Raw genomic sequence first — 14,730 nt, forward strand, 5'->3', positions numbered from 1 at the left:
ATTTCCCAAGAAGACCCTGACCCCCCTCCCCACCCCCCATCTTCCCAAATGCCTTTGGTAGGGAGTAAGCTGGGCTGCAGGGTGGGATGGGAGTTCAAATCCCAGCCCCATCACATGCTAGCTGTACCCCTAAACCACCTGGTGGCACAGTCCCTCACCCGTGACAACGATGCCAGTCATTAGGGCCGCCTCCTCCTAGGAATGCGGAGAGACTCCTGCAGTTAATGTATGCTGGGCACAGCCTCCCTCCCCGTCCATCCACCTGTCCATCCATCAGGACTCCTGTCTCTCTTAGCCCTCCAGATCATCCTGCCAGACGGCCCGACAGACAAATCCTGGACTCCCACCCTTCTTCACCTGCACCTTCTGGACGCCCCTGGACCTGAATCTATTTACTCTACACCCCTCCCGGCCCCCCTCCACCCCCCGGCAGCCATGCACACACTTTTTGGCTGCTGTGTCTGTTGCTGTCTGCTTCTCCTTGCAACCAGGAAAATCCAGGGCACCCCAGGGGGCCCCAGCGCCATGCCAGAACATGTTCATCTGTCCTATCCAGGTAAGTGGCTGGGACTTCTCCTAAAACCTCTCCCAGATTCCTCCAGCAATGGCTGAGCCTCCCACTGGGGTCTGCCTCCCTGAGACCCCAGAGGTCCTACTGGAGGAGTCTGTCAGAAGTGCCACGAGGCTCTGCGTATCCTCCAGTCGCTCGTGTGAGTGACAGGGCTCTGAGGACAAGGCTGAGGGTGGGCTCTGGACCCTCAGATCCAGTCTGTCTGCATTTGAAGTCCAGGAAACTAGACTCTGTTTTCTCCTCCAGACAATGGGGTCACTCCTGTGGGGTCACAACACTGAGCTTGGTGGGTCACTGTGATTCTTGTCTGAGTTTTGTTGCTGTTGTTATTGGTTGTGAGGCTTGAACTCAGGGCCTGGGTGCTGTCCCTGAGCTTTTTCACTCAAGGCTAGCACTCTACCTCTTTGAGCCATGGTGCCACTTCCAGTTTTCTGGTGGTTCATTGGAGATAAGAGTCTTACAGGCTTTCCTGCCCAGGCTGGCTTTGAACTACAATCCTTAGATTTCAGCCTTCGGAGTAGCTAGGATTACAGGTGTGAGCCACTGGTGCCCAGCTAAGAACTCTTTATGCCATAGACTGGGAATGTGGCTTAGTGGTGGAGTGCTTGCCTAACATGCATGAGCCCTGGGTTCCATTCCTCAGCACCACATACACAGAAAAATCCAGAAGTGGCACTGTGGCTCCAGTGGTAGAGTGCAAGCCTTGAGTAAAAAAAGTACAGGGACAGTGCTCAGGCCCTGAATCCAAGCCCCAGGACTGGCACAAAAAAAAGAAAGAAAAAATAACTCTTTATGCCACTGAAAATTGAACCCCAAAGGGCTGTAGTTTATGCAAGTTATATCTGATAATATTTTCCGTATTAAAAATGAAAACTGGGGCTGGGGATATAGCCTAGTGGCAAGAGTGCCTGCCTCGAATACACGAGGCCCTAGGTTCGATTCCCCAGCACCACATATACAGAAAACGGCCAGGGTCACAGTGCCACTTCCAGTGTTCTGGTGGTTAATTGGAGAGCACGGTCTCATGGACATTCCTGCCTGGGCTGGCTTTGAACTGGGATCCCCGGATCTCAGCCTCCTGAGTAGCTAGGATGACAGACATGAGCCATCAATGGCCAGCTCCCTTGATATTTTATTTTATTTTGTCAGTGGTAGGGCTTGAACTTAGGGCCTGGGCACTGTCCCTGAGATTTTGTGCTCAAAGCTAGCCTCTACCACTTTGAGCCACAGGGCCATTTCAGCATTTTGGTGTGGTTCATTGGAAATAAGAATCTCATGGACTTTCCTGGCTTTGAACTGAGATTCTCAGCTCTCAGTCCCCTGAGTAAATAAAATTACAGGCAGAAGCCATGGACCCTCAGCTTTCCTTGACATTTTTAAAGCAGGTAGTTTCTTAGCCCAGTGGGATGGCTCCTGTCTGTAATCCTAGCTACTGAGTAAGCAGACCGTTGGAGGAGTGAGACCCTATCTCAATCAGTTAAAACAAAACTGGGTGTGGTGGCAAGAGTGGTAGTCATCCCAGCTACTCATAAGGCATAAATACAGAGATTGAGACCCAAGCTAGACTGGGCATAAATTTGAGACTATTCAAAGAAAGCAGAAAAGTTGAGGGCATGGCTCAAGTAGTAGAGCACCTGCTTAGCAAGCTCAGAGTCCTGGGTTCAAACCACAGCACCACCAAAAACCAAAGAAAGGAAAAAAGGAGGCAGGGAGGGCTATGGAAGGGTTGGTATTTGTTGGCCATGCGATCAAGTAGCCTACTTCTTCCTGGTGCCACTGTGTCCAGTGACTGCCAACTGTCTTTATTTTATTTGTTCTTGTTCCAGTCCTGGGGCATGAACTCGGCCTGGGTGCTGTCCCTGAGCTATTCAGTTCCACTTAAGCCACAGTGCCACTTCCGGTTTTCTGGGGGTTCATTGGAGATAAGAGTCTCACAGACTTTCTTGCCCTGGGCTGGCTTTGAACCACGATCCTCAGATCTCAGCTTCCTGAGTAGCTAGGATTCTAGGTGTGAGCCACTGGTGCCCGGCTGATTACTTAATTTTACAAGAGTAAACTGAGATATGAGTGGTGGTGCATGCCTGACACCAACTGGAATTTGAATGAAGGACTTGTGGACCTGGAATTAAAATTTTTTAAATTATTATTAAAAAGGTGATCTACAGAAGGGTTACAGTTACATAAATCAGGTAAAGAGTATGTGTGTCTGTCTGTCTATCTCTCTCTCTCTTTTCTTTTTTATTCCTTTTTGTCATGGGGCTTGAACTCAGGACCTGGGCACTGTCCCTGAGCTCCTTAGCTCAAGGCTAGCACTCTAGCAGTTTGAGCCATAGCACTACTTCTGGTTTTCTGGTGGTTGAGAATAAGAATCTCACAGACTTTCCTGCCCAGGCTGGCTCTGAACTGTGACCTCAGATCTCAGCCTCTTGAATAGCTAGGATCACAGGCATTCATTTTTCATGAGTTTTTTTTATTATTATTAATTTGTTTTGTTTTTGTTGCCAGTCCTGGGCCTTGGACTCAGGGCCTGAGCACTGTCCCTGGCTTCTTTTTGTTCAAGGCTAGCACTCTACCTCTTGCACCACAGTGCCACTTCTGGCTTTTTTCTACATATGTGGTGCTGAGGAATTGAACCCAGGCCTTCATGTATACAAGGTGAGCACTTTACCACTAGGCCATATTCCCAGCCCAGCTTTTCATGAGATTGTTTTCAAATATTACCAGGTTGTTTTTTGTTGTTGTTTGTTTTGTTTTTTAATCCTTCATTTTGGGTTTATGGGACAGGTCATAATTGGAAATAGGATGTGTTTGCACAAAACTGTCAGAGATGTATTCCTGTGTCCCTCTCTGTCTGTGAAATCAGAGGGCCCATGATGTCACTCCATTGGTACTGCTACTGAAGCTAATGACTGTTGAAAATTGGGGGAGAGTCCTGCTGGGTGTTGATTGGTGGTGAAGGTGAGGCCTGCTGGATGTTGATTGGTTGATGAAGGAGAGGCCTACTCAACATTGATTGTTTGGTGGAGAGGCCTGCTGGACACTGATTGGTTAGTGGAGAGGCTGTACACTGATTGGTTAGTGGAGAGGCCTGCTGGATGTTGATTGGTTGACAAGGGAGAAGCCTGCTGGGTTTCTCCACTGAAATTATTATTCTTTACTCTGCAGTTAATAGATAGTTGGGAGACCTTGCTCAACACGATGCAAATCCTGTTTCTCCACAAATGTTTACCCACTAATTTTACCATCCATCAATGGAGCTTGCCTGTGATAATTATTAGTGTAGGGTTTGCCTAATTGTGATTTTCTAATTTTCTCCTTCCCTCTTTTGGTCTAATTGAAATGGCAGGGTAAGGAAGCTCCCCCTCAACTGCCCTACTTTGTTTATTCAATCATCTGTTCTGTCACAGACTTGTATGTGACTTTCAGTGCACAGGTCAAAGTTCAACACTATCACTCTGTGGCTCATGCCTTCCCAGGCTGGGTTTCTTGGAATTTCTTCAAATTGATTTCCTTGCTCTTTCAATGGGTCCTTCTCATTTTGTAAGCCTTTTTTCACTTTAGGACCCTTTCCATCAGTTGCTACTCCAGCCCTGGTCTCACTGACTATCCCTGTACAGTAGTGCATGCCTGTAAACCCAGCTTCTCCGGAGGCAGCTGTATGAAGATCGCAGTCCAAAGCTGGCCCGGGCCAAGTGAGCCCCAGATTTTTACCCAACGAACCAGCACAACACAAAAAGGGGTGTGGCAATGGCTCAAGAAGTAGAGTGCTTGACTAACAAGCTTGAGGTCTTGAGTTCAAATTACAATCTCCCCTATTCCCCCCCCCCCCAATGTCTACGTTCCTTCTTATTTCTACTGTACCTGTGTCTGGGACAATAAAGCCACTGAGTTTAGAGGCCCATAGGCCTGGTGGCCCTGGGCCAGATTCCTGCCCAGGCTGTCCTCTTTAGCAAGGGCGGGTTCCATAATTTGCACCTAGCTGGGCATTCGTGTCAGCCTGTCGAAGTGATCCGGCAATCCGATGGTTGGCAGGCTGAATAACGATGTCTGCTGGTACAACCACACGGACTCTGCCTGTTCAATCGTCTCACTGCAGCTTTCCCTTACTATCCACCAAAGAATGTTCCTCTGGATACGTTCCCACCCCTCAGGGTCCTCAAGTTCTTCTGGCCTCTGACCTAAAGATGGTGGTTCAAAGCCAGCCTAGGGCAGGAAAGTCCCTGAGACTCTTATCTCCAACGAACCAGCTAAAAGGCAGAAGTAGAGCTGTGGATCAAGTGGTAGAGCACCAGGTCCTGAGTCCAAGCCCCAGAAGCTGCACATGTATAGGAAGGAAAGCTGATTATGTATTTATTTGTCTAAGCCTCTTAACAACCTGACAGGGGAGAGAACATTGTGACTCCATCTTACAGGTGGGGAAACTGAGGCTCACCCCAGCAAAGCACAGCTTGGAATGGTGGTGCTGGGGTTGATGCGGGACCCCTAGCTTTCCAGGTCATCCTTTCCTCCCCACAAGCCCCTGTCCTGTGCCTTGTCCCCAGGAGACCCAGGCTCCATGACGGTGACCTGGACCACGTGGGTGCCCGCGCGCTCTGAGGTGCAGTTTGGCATGCAGCTGGCTGGGCCGCTGCCACTGCGGGCCCAGGGCACCGCCAAGGCCTTCGTGGACGGCGGCATCCTGCGTCGGAAGCTGTACATGCACCGCGTCACGCTACGGAAGCTGCTGCCCGGGGTCCAGTACGGTGAGGGGCCTGGGCCAGGGGGAGGGGCAGGGGCAGGGGGCGGGGCCTGTGCACCTGCCCGCCCATCCCTCTTCCCACCTGTCCATCTGTCCATCAACCTGTCTGTTCATCTGTCCACTTATCCATCTATCTTCCCACCTATCCATCTATCTGCCTGTACATATATCTGTCCATCTGTCCACCTGTCTATCTTGCCATCTTTCCACCTGTCCACCTATCTTCCCATCTGTCTACTTGTCCATCTGTCCATGTAAGTGGCACTGTGGCTCAAGTGCTGGAGCGCTAGTCTTGAGCATCAAGAGGCTCAGGGACAGCGCCTGAGCCCTGAGTTCAAGTCAAAAACAAACAAATAAAAACCATCTGTCCATCTATCCATCTATCTTCCTGCCTGTCCATCTTTTCACCTGTCCATCTGTCCACTGTCCATCTGTCTATCTTCCTGTCTACCTGTCTCCCCGTCCCTGGCCCTCTGCCCACCTCCCTTCGAGACCCAGGGCTGGGCCGCTTGCCTCTCCTCTCCATCTCCTGCAGGTGGGTGGGGGACCAGGAGCCGTCCCAGGGTTCCAGATAACCATCTCCTTTCCCCTTCCCTCAGTTTACCGCTGTGGCAGTGCCCAGGGTTGGAGCCGTAGGTTTCGCTTCAGGGCCTTGAAGAATGGGGTTCACTGGAGCCCGCGCCTGGCTGTGTTTGGGGACCTGGGTGCTGACAACCCTAAGGCGCTGCCCCGGCTGCGCAGGGACACCCAGCAGGGCATGTTCGACGCCATCCTGCACGTGGGTGAGACCGCGCTCGGGCGGGCTGGGCTGCGCCTGGAGCTGAGAGGCGGGGAGGGGCTCAGCACCAGGATGGTGCCCAAGAGGGTTTGGGGAGCGCCTTAGGAAGGGGGGAGCCCAGGTGAAAATCCCAACTTCGACCCCACAACTGTGGGAACTACTATCCTCCTGTCCCTCTTCCCCACAGGGGACTTTGCCTACGACATGGACCAGGACAATGCCCGAGTTGGGGACAGATTCATGCGACTCATCGAGCCGGTGGCCGCCAGCCTGCCCTACATGACGTGTCCTGGAAATCACGAACAACGCTAGTGAGGACCTGGGGACTGCAGGGGAGTGCAGGGGCCGGATAGGTAACACGGGCATGTCCTTCTTGGTGTCTCACCTAAGTCTGTCATGCTGCAGTGTCTTCCTTTGTGACAGCCAGAGGAGGGAAGGAGGGGATGTGCTAGCCTGCCCCTGGGAAGATGGGGTTCTACATCTGGAAAATTACCCCCTTCATCCTTTCTCTGCTTTTTCCCCCCCACCCAGCAATTTCTCTAACTACAAGGCTCGCTTTAATATGCCGGGGGACAATGAAGGCTTGTGGTACAGGTAACTTGGGAATGCTGGGGGACTGAGCTTGCTTCCCAGAGGTAACCCTATCTCTAACCCTCCCCTGTGTCCCATGTAGCTGGGATATAGGTCCGGCCCATATCATTTCCTTCTCCACCGAGGTCTATTTCTTTCTCAATTACGGCCGACACCTGGTTCAGAAGCAGTTCCGCTGGCTAGAGAGCGACCTCCAGGTAGGTGGGAGGAGTGGAGGGGTTCCCCTTTGGGCCCACCGGGGCTGGCCTCCAACCCCCACTGTTCATCAGTGGTCCATCCTTCCTTCTAGAAAGCCAACAAGAACCGAGCGGCTCGCCCTTGGATTATCACCATGGGTCACCGGCCCATGTACTGCTCCAATGCGGACCTGGACGACTGCACGCGGCACGAGAGCACGGTGGGGGGGGATGGGCGGCTGGAGAAAGAGGGGGGTTACCCCTGTCACCCTAGCTACTCAGGAGGCTGAGATCTGAGGATCCTGGTTCAAAGCCAGCCCGGGCAGGAACATCTATGAGCCTCTGATCTCCAATGGACCCCCAGAAAACCGGAAGTGGTGCTGTGCCTCAAAATGGTAGAGCGCGGGGCTGGTTATATGGCCTAGTGGCAAGAGTGCTTGCCTTGTATACATGAGGCCCTGGGTTCGATTCCCCAGCACCACATATACAGAAAATGGCCAGAAGTGGCTCTGTGGCTCAAGTGGCAGAGTGCTAGCCTTGAGCAAAAAAAAAGAAGCCAGGGACAGTGCTCAGGCCCTGAGTTCAAGGCCCAGGACTGGCCAGAAAAAAAAATGGTAGAGCGCTAGCCTTGAACACAAAGAGCTTAGGGACAGCACCCAGGCCCTGAGTTCAAGCCCCAGGCCGGCACAGAAAGGAAAAGAAAGGCAGGGAGGGAGGGAAAGAGGGAAGGAAGAGGGGCTGGGGATATGGCCTAGTGGCAAGAGTGCTTGCCTTGTATACGTGAGGCCCTGGGTTCAATTCCTCAGCACCACATATACAGAAAATGGCCAGAAGTGGTGCTGTGGTTCAAGTGGTAGAGTGCTAGCCTTGAGCAAGAAGAAGCCAGGGACAGTGCTCAGGCCCTGAGTCCAAGGCCCAAAAATAAAAAAATAAAAAAATAAAAAAAAGAGGGAAGGAAGAAGGGAGGGAGGGAGAGGTCACCTCTTGCCCCTTTGCTTGTCTCACTAGGTCCGCAAAGGCCTCCGGGGCAAATACGGACTGGAGGATCTTTTCTACAAATATGGTGAGTTCACACTGGGGGGACTATCCAGACCCATGTCCTATCTCCCTGTTGGCTGTCTCCCCCCCCCCCACCCGCCCACCGTTCAGGGGCCCTGACACCTCATTTGCTCTGTCAGGAGTGGATCTTGAACTGTGGGCACATGAACATTCCTATGAACGTCTGTGGCCAATTTACAACTACAAGGTGAGGCCCATTGGGGGCCTGGGGGGCCTGGCTGTGCCCCAGGGGGTCATGTGTCATGCTGTCCCCCTCTTCTAGGTATTTAACGGTAGCAGAGAGGCACCGTACACCAATCCTCGGGGTCCAGTCCACATCATCACGGGGTCTGCGGTGAGTGGGGGCCCCAGGCTGAGCGGCCTGGGCGGGGGCCTCATTGGGTGCTGTGCACAGGGGCCTAAGGCCTGCCCCCCCCGCACCCCCAGAGGACATATCCAGAAAGAGAAATCGCCCATAGGAAGCTGGAAACCACTGGCTGACTCAGTGGCAGAGTTTGGAGTTTCCCCACCAGGAAATTTCAATACTTCCCTTTGCTTTTTTCCTTTTTTTTTGGTTTGGTCCTGCGGCTTGGGCGCTGTCCCTGAGCTCTTTTTGTTCGAGGCTGGCACTGTACCACTTTGAGCCACAGCACCACTTCCGGTTTTCTGGGGGTTCATTGGAGATAAGAGTCTCACAAACTTTCCTGCCCACCCTGGCTTTGAACTGTGATCCCCAGATCTCAGCCTCCCGAGTAGCTAGGATGACAGGTGTGAGCCACCCATGCCTGGCGACTTTTGGGATTTCCTGGGGACAGCAGAGTTTTTCACTTCCCCCAGCCCCAGGTCTGATCTGTGTCCCCCCACAGGGCTGTGAGGAGCGTTTGACCCCCTTCTCCGTCTTCCCGAGGCCCTGGAGTGCAGTGCGGGTGAAGGAGTACGGCTACACGCGCATGTCCATTCTCAACGGCACCCACTTGCACATCCAGCAGGTGTCTGACGACCAGGTGAGTCAGCCATGGGCCTGGGCCGCCTGACACCCAAACTAGAGTTTGTGGAGTTGAGTGGGGTAAACCATGGGCTTAGGGGAGCACAAGTGCCTTGCGCCTGTAATCCCAGCTACTGAGATCTGAGGCTTGTGGTTCAAAGCCAGCTTGGGCAAGATAGTTGGTAAGGCTCTGACCTCCAATGAGCCAGCAAAAAAGCTGGAAGTGGAGCTGTAGTGCAAATGGTAGAGCACCAGCGTTGAGTAAAAATTCTAAAGGACAGCACCCAACTCTGAGTTCAAGCCCAGAACCAACACACACACACACACACACACACACACACACACACACACACACACACACACACACCTTTGTTTTGGACTTGCCAAGCACATTGGTGAACACCTGTAATCTCAACTACAGAGGAGGCAGAGATAGAAGAATCACTAGCAAAAGAGTGAGATCCAGCCTGGCGCTGGAGGCTCGTGCCTGTCATCAACAGGAGGTTGAGATCTGAGGATCATGATTCAAAGCCAACCAAGGCAGAAGAGACTGGGGAGTGGGGGGGGGGCTGTCCTGGGGCTTGAACTCAGGGCCTGGGCACTGTCCCTGAGCCTCTTTGTGCTCAACACTAGCACTCTACCACTGAGCCACAGCGCCACTTCTGGCTTTTTCTGAGTAGGTTATTGGAGGTAGAAGTCTCATGGACTTTCCTGCTGGGGCTGGCTTTGAACCCCATGATCCTCATATCACAGCCTCCTGAGTAGCTAGGATGACAGACGTGAACCACCAGCTCCTGGTTTATCCATGAGACTCTTATCTCCAATGAACCACCAGGAAACTGGAAGTGGACCTATGGCTCAATGTGGTAGAGTGCTAGCCTTCAACAAAAGAGCTCAGGGATAATGCCTAGATCCTGAGTTCAAGCCCCATGGCCAACTAAAAATAAAAAGCAGACATAGGATTTGAACCCCTTCACTGGCCCCAGCATCCGGGTTTTTCAGCTCTCTTTCTTCCTGTTTTATTTTGTGTCTCCTAGGACGGGAAGATTGTGGACGATTTCTGGCTAGTGAGGCCTCTCCAAGGACGGCTGCTGTACCTCTAATAGATGGAGACTGGCTGGGCTCATCCAAAACTCCAGGCCTGGCCGCCTGGGCCAGGTACCCAGGGCCTCAAGAATAGAGGTGTCAGCTGCGGCCTGGTGGACTTGCCCTTCCCACCACCCTGGCCCACCCTGCTTGGTATCCCTCCTCCCAGCCCCAACCTCAGCACAGGCACGGCGGCTATGAACCCCACTGGCCAGCAGAGGGCGCTGGCTGCTCTCTGAGCCCAATCAGATCTAGTCCAGATTTGTCCCTTTGTGCCTCAGTTTCCCAGATGGTGCTGTCCTCTCCAGGAAGAGGGGCCCGTAGAACAATGCCACCCTCCCCAGCTGGCACAAGCTGAGAGTCAGGAGCTTGTGGGACATGTGGATTTACCACGCCCCACGCCCTTGTTCTCCATATAATAACCAAAAATATGACAGGAAATACAGTAATAGAATCTTAAGGGGGAGAAGAGAGCAGACAAGGTTGAGAAGGGGGAAAGCTCTCCTGTAGATTTCTTCCCTCCCTCCTTCCCTCCCTCTTCTCATAGAGGTTCTCTGTGTTCAAAGTCATTTTTTTTTCCTGTGTGTGTGCCAGCCTTGCCTCTTGAACTCAAGGCCTGGGTGCTGGCTGTCCTTGAGCTTTGTATTTATTTATTTTTTTTTGCTCAAGGCTCTACCGCTGCAACCACAGCTCACTTCTGGCTTTTTCATGCTTTATTGGAACTAAGAGTCTCATGGACTTTCCTGCCCTGGCTCAACTGTGATCCTCAGATCTCGGCTTCCTGAATGGCTGAGGTTACAGGCGTGAGTGACAGCACAAGGCTGTCAGAGACATTTTGCTCCAGATCCCCACCCCCGCTCCACGGTCCAGGTCAGGAGGGCGGGGGCCCGTGCTCCATAGGTGTTTAGTGAGCGTGTCCTGCCTGCCACAGGCCAGCCACGCAGTGTGGGAGCAAGTGATGACTCAGCCCAGGTCATGCCCTCTGGGAGGGCACACAGGCAGGCAGGGAGCCCTGTCACCCAGGCCAGGTGACAAACAATGCTACAAAAGGTGGCCACAGACTGTGAAGTCATAAGCCAGAGAACTGCAGCCTCTGGTCAGACTAAGTGGGTGCACCACAAAGGGTGGCTACATTCTAGCCCCCTGCTGAGGGGAGGTGGCATCCATGTTGGGCAGAGGGCAGAGGATAGACGTAAATGGGTTCTCATCCCCACTCCGTCCCTTCTGGTGTGATTGTGGAGAAGTCACCAGCCCCGTGGGACCCTCGGTCTCTTCTTCTGTAATACAGAAACATGTTTTGTCTGAGGATTAAATGAGATATAAAGGCCTCAGAACGGTCTCTGACTCTTCTTTCTCTTGCGCCTCATATCCAATTAGCTTTATTTGTTTGTTTGTTTGTTTGTTTAGTGCTAGTGCTGGGGCTTGAGTTCAAGGCTTGGATGTTTTTGTTTGTTTGTTTTGGCCAGTCCTGGGGCTTGGACTCATGGCCTGAGCACTGTCCCTGGCTTCTTCTTGCTCAAGGCTAGCACTCTGCCACTTGAGCCACAGCGCCACTTCTGGCCATTTTCTGTATATGTAGTGCTGGGGAATCGAACCCAGGGACTCATGTATACGAGGCAAACACTGTTGCCACTAGGCCATATCCCCTAGGCTTGGATGTTTTTTTCTGTGTTGTTTTTCCTCAAAGTTGACACTCCACCACTTGAGCCACCACAGTTTTACTTCTTTTCTGGTGGTTCCTTGGCGATCAGAGTCTTATGGACTTTCTTGTCTGCGCTGGCTTTGAGCCTTGATCCTCAGATCTCAGCCTCCTGAGTAGCTAGGATGACAGGTGTGAGCCCCCAGTGCCTGGCTTATTTTTGTATTTACTTATTTAGGGACCTTGGCAATAGGGTTTTGCTATGTAGCCCAGGGTGAACTGGAACTCACAACCCTCCTGCTTCTATCTCCAGCTGCTGGTTGTTCATGCCTGGAGGGTGAGATCTGAAGATCACAGTATGAGGCCAGTGTGAGCAGGAAAGTCTGAAAGACTCCAAGAGAGGAGCAAAAAGCTGGAAATGAGGGTGTGGCTCATGTGGTTGGGCACCATCCTTGAGGGGAAAAGGGCTGAGGGAGCACACGTGGGCCTGTACTGACATAAAAGAAAAGAGAATGTGAGTTCCATAGGCCACAGGCTTTTTCAGATTCTGTTCCCCAGGCAGTTCCAGGCACGGGTACACAGTATCAGCCCAGAAAACACAGGCTAGCTAAGGGAAGAAATGAGACTGGCAAGCCCAAGGCCAAGCCCAGAGCACCATGGGAATGATGTCCAGTAGAACAGGCATCAATGGAGTGGGTGAGCCAGGTGGCGCCCCACCCTAGCAAGCTCCTCCCATGGGCGCCGGGAGGCTGGCATGCAGGGCTGATGTCACACCTGTCCTCCTGACCCAGCTGGAAGTTACAGCCAACAGCGCCTGACAGCCTGAGGCCTCTGGGAGTCAGTGCTGGTTCTGGGGCTTGAACTCAGGGCCTGGGTGCTGTCCCGGAGCTTTTTCACTCAAGGCTGGCATCCATGGAGCTGGGAATGTGGCCTAATGGCAAGAGGGCTTGAATCATAGTCATGAAGCCCTGGGTTCAACTCCCCAGCTCCACATATATAGAAAACGGCCAGAAGTGGCGATGTGGCTCAAGTGGCAGAGTGCTAGCCTTGAGCAAAATGAAGCCAGGGACAGTGTGTGCTCAGGCCCTGAGCCCATGCCCCAGGACTGGCAACAAAAAAACAAAACAAATAAACAAAAATCAAGGCTGGCACCTTGAGCCACAGCGCCACTTCCAGTTTTCTGGTGGTTCACTGGAGATGAGTCTCACAGACTTTTCTTTCCCAGGCTGACTTCGAACTGTGATCTTCAAATCTCAGCCTCCTGAGTAGATAGGATGACAGGGGTGGCCCACTGGCACCTGGCAAGATGAAAACTTTATCACAGGATAGAGGAGACTCTGTGACTTGGTTTCCTTGTTCCCCCTTGAAATTAACATGGGCATAAAATCACCACTTTTTCTCTTTTTTTTGCTGGTTCTGGGGCTTGAACTCAGGTCCTGAGCACACAGTCCCTGGCTTCTTTTTGCTCAAGGCTAGCACTCTGCCACTTGAGCCACAATGCCACTGTCCCTGGCTTCTTTTTCTGTTTATGTGGTGTTAAGGAATTGAACCTGGGGCTTCATGTATATGAGGCAAGCACTCTACCACTAGGCCATATTCCCAGCCCCCTCCCACTTTTTTTTAAACAACAACAACAAATCAATTTTAAAGCCAAGTCCTAGTGACTCATGCCTGCAATCCTAGCTATTCAGAAGATTGCAGTCCGAGGCCAGCCCAGACAGAAATGTCCTTAAGACTCCATCTCCAGAAAAAGCCAGGCTGGAGGTGTGGCTCAAGTGGTAGAGCACCAGCTAAACAAGTGCCAAGTCCTGAGTTGCAACCCTATTACAGGAACAAGAAAATCTGAGTGTTCGATGCTGGTGTGGATCCTGTTGCTGTCTTGCAATGTGCCTCTCTGGCCACAGGGAGGCAGCAGAGGGCTACCAGTGAGAGCAACGCCTTGGCTTTGCACCAGACCTGTGGAGACAGGCAGGTGAAATTACATCTGGCAGCCTCAGTTTCCTCCAGGGTGAAACAGGATTGGATAATCACAGCCCCTGATGTTAAAATCAAACAGCTCAGCCAGGCACTGTTTGATTTTAATAGTTCATGCCTGCTTTAATAGTTCATACGTAGCTACTTAGGAGACTGAGATCAAAGGTGCACGAGACTCTTATTCATTTATGTTTTTGTAGGTCATGAGGCTTAAACTTGGGGCCTGGGCTCTGTCTCTGAGCTCTTTTGCTCAAGGCTAGTGTTCTTTGAGCCACAGCTCTACTTCTGGTTGTCTGGTGGTTTTTTGGAGATGAGAGAGTCTCACAGACTTTCTTGACTGGGCTAGCTTTGAACCATGATCCTCATAGCTAAGCCTACTGAATAGCTAGAATTGCAGGAGTGAGCCACCAGCTTCCATGAAACTCTTATCCCCAATGAACCACCAAAAACCCAGGCCTTTTGGAGGCCCAAGAAGTAGAGCACTAGCCTTGATTGGAGTGTTCAGGACCGGCTAAGCCTATATGTGCACATATGCACACACACACACACACACACACTCATATTCCCTCTGACTGACCCAACAGCTCCATTTGTGGTAATCTAGTAAAATGAAATAATTAGAGATGTGCCCAAATATTTAGCTGCTTGGATTTCTTTTTCTCTTGAGGAAAATTATGCATGTCAAAATATTTATTACAGTATAGATGGTCAACAAGAGATTCATTAAGCAAATTACAGTTGGTTGATAGGCTGGAATCTTAAGCAGACCTTAAAATATAGTGTTCTTGGAGAATTTTTAACAACAAATATCTACTGGCCAATAAGTATAATGTTGATTTTACAAAGACAATTTTGCCATAGAGATGTATAATTCTTTCTTTCTTTTCTTTTTTCCAGTCCTGGAGCTTGAATTCAGGGCCTAGGCTTCTTTTGCTCAAGGCTAGCACTCTACCACTTGAGCCACAGTGCTACGTCTGGCTTTTTCTTTGTATGTGTTGAGGAATTGAACCCAGGGCTTCATGCATGCTAGGTGAGCACTCTACCACTAAGCCACACTCCGACTGAGATGTATATTTCTGATCCTGCTAAAAGAACAGAGGTGGAAGAGTTGTACATGCCTGTGATCCCAGCTACTCAGAAGAGCTAAGTAGGAA

The 14,730-nt window shown here is 51.5% G+C and overlaps 1 protein-coding gene across 1 annotated transcript; it reads left to right on the plus strand.

Annotated features, from left to right (window-relative positions):
* The first annotated feature begins 435 nt into the window (after positions 1 to 435).
* Positions 436 to 10,074, plus strand: Acp7 (acid phosphatase 7, tartrate resistant (putative)). The gene is made up of 12 exons (XM_048329331.1): positions 436 to 556; positions 5,113 to 5,313; positions 5,909 to 6,091; positions 6,275 to 6,398; positions 6,619 to 6,681; positions 6,761 to 6,875; positions 6,968 to 7,075; positions 7,863 to 7,917; positions 8,033 to 8,100; positions 8,176 to 8,247; positions 8,759 to 8,896; positions 9,915 to 10,074. The coding sequence occupies exons 1-12, from the start codon at positions 436 to 438 to the stop codon at positions 9,978 to 9,980; spliced, it is 1,314 nt and encodes a 437-aa protein (XP_048185288.1). The 3' UTR covers positions 9,981 to 10,074.
* Positions 10,075 to 14,730: the final 4,656 nt, after the last annotated feature.

This window comes from Perognathus longimembris, chromosome 20 (assembly GCF_023159225.1).
Source record: "Perognathus longimembris pacificus isolate PPM17 chromosome 20, ASM2315922v1, whole genome shotgun sequence".
Classification (NCBI taxonomy): Eukaryota; Metazoa; Chordata; class Mammalia; order Rodentia; family Heteromyidae; genus Perognathus; species Perognathus longimembris.